Source organism: Marmota marmota, unplaced genomic scaffold (assembly GCF_001458135.2).
Source record: "Marmota marmota marmota unplaced genomic scaffold, marMar, whole genome shotgun sequence".
NCBI lineage: Eukaryota > Metazoa > Chordata > Mammalia > Rodentia > Sciuridae > Marmota > Marmota marmota.
In genome coordinates this window covers 627,246-634,203 of record NW_026000185.1, presented here as the reverse complement: position 1 = coordinate 634,203, position 6,958 = coordinate 627,246, and the positions used below count along the sequence as shown (strand labels likewise).

Below are 6,958 nucleotides of genomic sequence, written 5' to 3'. Positions count from 1 at the left end.
CCGTAGCGGAGGGGACGGGGAGGGCGGGAGGGGCCACGAGGGGGGGAGGGGGGAGGGAGGTCTCTGTCTGTGTACAGATGGAGCCCTGCCCCTGGTGTCCACAGCTCAGCTAGGAGAAGGTGACCTCAGGCCCCCCCCCAGCCTTTGGTCTAGAAGGAATCCCTCCAGCCAGCTTCCCCGCAGAGCCTGCCCAGCTTTCCACTTCAGAGCTTCTGTTCCAGTTATTTGGTTCTGGGTTTGACCCCAGGATTTTAAATGGTTTCTTTTGTGTTACAAAACTTTTATACATTTACAAACACACACATACGTACACATACACACACACCCACACACATTTATTTATCGTTTTTTTTGTGTGAAATATACATTTATTAGGTTTTCCATAGCTTTTAATGTCCCCCTTATTATCCATATTTTTTAGAAAACTTAGGAAGCATCAATAGGTAAAATATAGTAATTGAAATTGACACTTGAGTGCATCTGTGCAGATACGCCCTCACATACGCGCTCATACACACAAGTTTTTCTTTTATAAAAGCGGAATCATCATGGCCATACTTAATGACCACTTGCCCCACTCAGTGAGACCAAGCACTTCCCGGGTCCTGGCACTGAATTGCCTGCCCTTTCCTCATTCTCACTGGAGCGCTACCCTCCCTCCGGAATTCTCATTCAGAACCCTTTTCTTTCTTTTTGCCTGCCCCCACCCTGGGGATGGAACCCAGGAACGCTTCACCATGGGGCAACATCCTCAGCCCTTTTTATAGTTATTCTGAGACAGGGTCTTACTAAGTTGGTAAAGGCCTCACTAAGTTGCTGAGGCTGCCATTGAACTTGAGATCCTCCTGTCTCTGCCTCCTGAGTTGCTGGGATTACTGGCATGCATGAGCACACTCAGCTAAGAACCTTTTTCTAATCTGAGGATATTTGCCTGTCATCTATTTTCTGTGCACCCTGATTTTAGAATTTGTAACTAAACCCACCACTTGCTCCGGAGACCCACCCCTTCACAGTCCCTTTTTCTTTTCACAGGGTGCAAGAGAAGAGAGTGTCCACCTCGCAAGACATTTTTACAAGGTAATTGGCAGCACAGGTGGACATCACAATGGGGTGTCTTGAGGAAACAGGATCATGATGACTGGTCCCATGTACATAAGGGTTATGTGCTTCAGGATTTTTAGACCTATGATCACTGAGTAAAAAATGCTCGATTCTTACTCTCCAGAGCAGTGCTCTTGGAACTTTCGTGCTCTCTTAACAGAAAAATTCTTGAGGACTCCATATAACTAAATGATACAGGACGGACTTATGTGCATGAGTCACATGTGCTGATACATGTACAATCACTTGTAAGTCACCCATGATTTTATTTACGTGTATGAACATACATACATGCTTGGAACCCTCATGGAGACCGCTGACCTTTGTCATCGAGTCTAGTGAGATTTTACAAAGTCATCTTTCAGAACCTGAAAAATTCACAGAGACTGATCTTCAGGTCCAGGGGATTCGTTTTGGATACCTGGTTGGTATCATCTTGTTTGGCTTTCTTCCCTCATGGTGCTGGCACGGGAATGGGGCCTCAGGCGTGCGAGGCATGCACCATGCCAGTGAGCTGCCTCCGTTACCCAGGCACACTGTTTGTCTGCTTGGGCTGCTATAACAAACTCCCATCAGCTGGGCGGCCTGTGAGCAGTGGACACTGATCCCCACCGTTCTGGGGAGTGGGAGTCCAAGGGCAAGGCAGACTCCGGCTGGAGAGGGCCTGCTTCCTCGTGGGTGATGCCTTCTCCCTGTGTCCTCCAATGGTGGAAGGGGCAGGCAGTATCTGGGGTCACTTTTATAAGGTCACTAGCCCCATTCACAAGGGCTCTATCTTGATGACCTAGTCACCCCCCAAACACTCCATGTCGTGTCACCCTGGGGTTAGGATTTTAACACAGGAATGTTGGAGGGACGGAGACAGTGAGCCTTACCTTACAGGGCCTCATCGTTGGCCAGCATGGTGTCAGGTGGTGCTAAGGGCCTTCTCGTTCTTCAGCCTCCATGTTAGCTCTCCCCCAGATCCTGTTAGTCACGGTTTCCCTCCTGAAAGCAGGGCTAGTGCACATCCCCTAGGAAGGGGAAGGGGAAGGGGTCAGCACTGCCCTTTCCTTGACCTGTGCCCATGCTTTCACTATACTCTCTAAACTGCTGTCTCTGTGCAGGAAGCTTTTACGCCCACTACCCCTTGTTGTCAGTCTGTAATGAGACAAGGTCAGGTCCTAGAACCTGGAGGGCACCTTGCGAGGCTCAGTTGACTCCACCCAGTGTCAGTGGTGGACATGCCCAGTGAGTAGCACCACTGTGGCCCCACTCACTGGGGAGGACATCCTAGCTCCTGTCTGAACACTCAAAGCAACACCTGGCCTTGGAGTAGGGACACGCTCCCTCTAGCCAAGCCCAAAAGAAAGGCCTGTGGCTGCTGCCTTAGTCATCCTCAAATCTCTTTCCAGCAGAACTGCTCTAAATTTATTTACCACCCTGGCGCCGAAAGCTTTTGGAATCCAGAGACAGAAAGGCATAGAGGGGGACGTTTCCCCAGAGGGTGCTGCTTTATTGACACCAGGGAAGCCCTGCCTGGCAGAGCACTGGCCCGGCACCAGGAGGCCCTGGTTCACCCCAGTGATGCCTAAGGGCAGCGGATGGGTCTGGGTTTTATCTTCATTCTCCCAATCCATGTTTTTGTTCGTGCTTTTATCTTGTAATGTCTGCATCCTGAGTATAAGGTCTCAGGAGGCTCGGGGCGTTCCGGGGGCCATCGTTTCTGTTGGTGCTACTCACAACATGCAAGAATGTTCAAGTTTATCTATGGTCCTGGCCCCTGGAAAAGTAGAAAAGGGTCTCTGTCTTTCCAAGCTGACTCTGTTATGTGTGTGTGCACGCTTGTGTGGCTGTTTGAGGAGCCAGACGAGACAGCTGTGACTGTCATTGCCCCAGTAGAGGTTATAGTGACAGTGAGCACTAACATTTCCTGAGCCCTGGCTGAGGGGCAGACTCTGCTCCGTGTTTTATGCACTCCTGCTCATTTCCCCTCACACTGAGTGGCCCAGAAGACGTGGCCTGGCAACCTTTGTCCTTGTGTCTTCCCATCCTTGCAGAGGGGCTGTCACAAGTAGACCTGGCCCCAGCTTCTGTGTCACACATCCAACTTTGTGACCACCACCATTCTGAAGGGAATCTCCTGGGCAGAGAGAGGCTCAGCCCCGAGGTACTGTAAGACCCCGGGGGCTCTCCTCAAATGCAAACAAAACAGGTTGTGTGATTTTAGGGTTAAGCATTCTTAATAATTCTCTTCTTTCAAATTGTGGGCCTCATAATTTTAACATGGTGACTTACCCAGAACTCCCCATTTCTACAGCGATTCTTGACAAATAGATGATGTCTAGCACTTGAAATAGCAACCTCTTCTATATTTTAGTTATGTACGATGCTATTTTTGTTGTTGGTTTCTAATTAACTGCTTTGACAAAAAGAATTCAATATGCTTTTTAAAAAAGGAGAAAAATGTTGAGTGGTGCAATTTGATATTTGCTGATTTTGAGCATGTGTGTTCACATTCACGTGTGTATTTTACTTCCTGGTGATTTACGAGAACTTGATAATGAGAAACAGATGGCCTCAGAGGCCAAGAGCTAGAGTTTATAATACTGTGTTTATGGAAAAAAAAACAAAACAAAAACATGAATAGTCTTCTCTTCCCTCCCTTCCTTTCTTTTTAGGGAGAAGACATTTTTTTGGACATGTTTGAAGATGAGTATAGAAGCATGACGGTAAGTGAGGGCCGTCGCACACCTGATGGGCGCACGTGCGCCTGCCAGACCCACAGGAGACTCTGGGTCTGACGGGGCTTTCTGAGATGGTGGAAAGTCAGTTTTCAGTGGAGCCCTTTGATCCCCACCACCACTGAGATTTCAGGTCACATTCACTCCCCTGTTGGGTCATGCCTATAATAGGAGTCAGAAATATGCACTTTGATACGAATAGCACCGGGCGTGGGGGGGTTATTGAGGGTCTGTTCCAGCCCATCAAGAAAGGCAGGTTATGTGCATATTAAATCCCTTGGTCTTCACATCAACCAAAGGGAAAAGCTGCTCTCATTGTCTCCTTTTTGTTAATGAGGAAACTGGGAGTCGGAGAGGCCAAATCATGTCCCGCTTGTGTCCCGCTGATGAGTGGCAGAGCCAGCCTTCCTCCAGCAGAGCATCTGGCCTTACAGTCCCTTCCTGTCCCTGTGTTCTGTGATGTCTTCTGCTTTGCCACTGCCCGGCACATTCCGGCAGGCAGTGAGTCTTGGGAAGCCACCACGCAGGAGATAACAGCTTTCTGTTTGTTCGTCTGTCTCTGCGTCCCCAGCCCCTGCCCCTGAGCAGAACCCTTGCCAGGCGGGCAGGGACAGATCTCGTGGTCCAAGTCAAGACTCTGTGTTGAACGTGAGCTCAGGTCTTGGGTAGAGAGAACCTGCACTCAGTAAACAGATGACAAATTTTCCTTTTTGTGGACGTTACTCACCAAAGTAGGAAGTGATTTGGACTGTTCATAATAAATGTGTTTAAAATGTCAAAACGACAGTGTGGCTAAGTGTCTCCTGGCTTCAGGGTCCGTTCACTGGGCTCTGAGCCGCAGGCCTCACCACATCATCCCAGTCCCTGCACGCCCTGAGGCCTCGCCGGGGCCTTTCAAGGCTCTAGAGGTGCCCAGCAGCGGCCAGCAGCCAGGCCTCCCGTGCTGCGTGGGCTTCCACGACTGCCTCGCTCCTGTTGGTGCACACAGTCCTCTGTCCCCTCCAGCCCTTCAGAAGCACGGCTCAGACTTGCGCTCTTCGGAAGAGTAATCAAAATGGAACGGATTCGGGGATTATTTGCCATTTCATCTTATCCCCGACTCCTCCTTTTACAATGTCATTCTCCATAGTTTGGTTTCCTGTTTGGAAATGTAAATTTCCACGTGTCACTTGCCATGTGGGAAAGCTTGTTTGCGTTTTTTGTGTGCTTACTGTGCAACGTTGGGCAAGTTGCTTAAACTCGGAGCCTTGATTTCTCTCATCTGTACAATGAAGCCACGTGACAGAGCCAGGATGAGTGTAGAAGACCCTGCGGGGAAGCCTCATGCAGCCTCCGTGGGCAAAAGTGTCCAGTGTCCATTCCCTTCCCTTCCCACCCTGGGGCGCTTTCCTGGGTATTGTTTGTTTTAATCCATTGTTTACTGCCCAATGCCTGGCATTCTAGAAAAGTGCGACAGTGACACGCCCTGGAACTGCAGCTGGAGTCCGTCCTCAGCTCAGGCCTGGGAAATCGGCCCCTGAGTAAAACCAGATGTGGACGGGCCTTGAATGCTGCTGCAGTGCCCGAGGAGGGGCCCAAACCAGGCCTTGGCTCTGGGTGCTCCCCCGCTCTCCTTAGCTTAATGCGAGAGGTGCAGTGGCCCTGAGGCTGGCCTCCGGTGGCGGACTGCAGGGCACCCAAGGGGAGGCTGTGAGCAGCAGAGGAGCTGTGAGCAAGTGGGGCAGGCCGAGAAGTGCTGCCGGAAGGCCCAGGCTTGAGGGCATCCCACGGCCAAAACAGGGCGCTGCCCCTGCTCTGGAATACAGGTATTGGAGGTGGGAGACCTCAGACCTCTGAAGGAAGGTACTTCACAGGGCCCAAAAGAAGAGAGAGGCAGCCTGCAATGAGTGATGCTGTAGCCCCAGCTTCCCTGTTTTGGGGGCCCATGGTGGAGACTGAATACAGGGGCACTTTACCAGTGAGCTACATCCCCAGCCCTTTTTTTTTGTCTTGAGACAGGGCCTGCTACATTGCTAAGGCTGGCCTTGAACTTGTGATCCTCCTGTCTTGGCCTCCTGAGTGGCTGGGATCATAGGTGTGACCTCCATGCCTGGCACCCTTGGCTTCACCTAAAGAAAAAATCTGCAACTTAGAAAACACAGACGGCACCGTGCTCGTGCATCTGCCCTCCCAAGTGCGGGACCTTCTTAGAGGCTTCCTGTGATGTCTCTCTCCTAGATGAAGCCCATGAATGTGGAGTATCTCATGATGGACGCCTCCATCCTGCTGCCCCCGACAGGCACGCCGCTGACAGGCATCGACTTTGTGAAGCGACTGCCGTGTGGTGACGTGGAGAAGACAAGGAGGGTGAGTGAGCCCTGGCCAGAACCCTTGCCAGGCGGGCAGGGACAGAGCTCGTGGTCCAAGTCAAGACTCTGTGTTGAACGTGAGCTCAGTCTTGGGTAGAGAGAACCTCCACCAGCCGATGCTCTCCCCAGGGAGTTGCCCTTGAAAACGTCATGGCCCTGGCAGCACTGTGGGCTGCACACCCGCTGCCTGGCAGGGCAGAGCGCAGCCTGAGCCCCGAGCTCCCAGAGCGGAAGCCAGGAGGTTGGGCTTCTGCAGACCAATGGGTGAGCTCGCAACCTGCAGCGCAGGAGATTCGGGCGTGAAGGCTGCCCGGAGACCTCAGGACCCCCAGAGATGGCGTGCCGCTAAGGTATCTGACAGATCTTGGGGCTAGGCACACGCAAGTGAAATTATGATTCTGGGGGCCTGTGGAGAGGAGAGGCGGGCGTGGAGGGCAGATCAGTTCTCAGAAGTGGCTGGAGCGCGCGCTTCCGTTATCAGCACTTTTCTCCGTGGTGGCGCTCTAGGAAGCGGCGCAGCAGGGCCTCATGGGACTTTATCTCCCCCTGTGATCACGGTGTCTTTCTTAGAAAGCACCACAGCCTTTTCCTAGAAAATCACTCCCAGAGACGGGAACATCAGGGGGCGACTTAGGGGAGCTCATTGCACCTGACTCTGGTCATCAGCCACATCTTCTGGGGCCATCTGTGTGGGCCTGCAGTGGCAGAGGTGATTTACCTGGGGAGTCTGGAAAGTGGGAGTGACCTGCTGCGTACACCCGGACCAGAGGGATCTGCAGCCCCCCC

At 51.9% G+C, this 6,958-nt stretch overlaps 1 protein-coding gene across 1 annotated transcript in view; it reads left to right on the top strand.

Annotated features, from left to right (window-relative positions):
• Positions 1–6,958, top strand: part of Clec16a (C-type lectin domain containing 16A) — a 186,260-nt gene that overhangs the window by 81,408 nt on the left and 97,894 nt on the right. Inside the window, exons 16-18 of the mRNA XM_048790048.1 lie at positions 1,014–1,077; positions 3,762–3,812; positions 6,042–6,170. Coding sequence (XP_048646005.1) covers positions 1,014–1,077; positions 3,762–3,812; positions 6,042–6,170 — 244 coding nt within the window. The remainder of the gene's footprint in view (positions 1–1,013; positions 1,078–3,761; positions 3,813–6,041; positions 6,171–6,958) is intronic.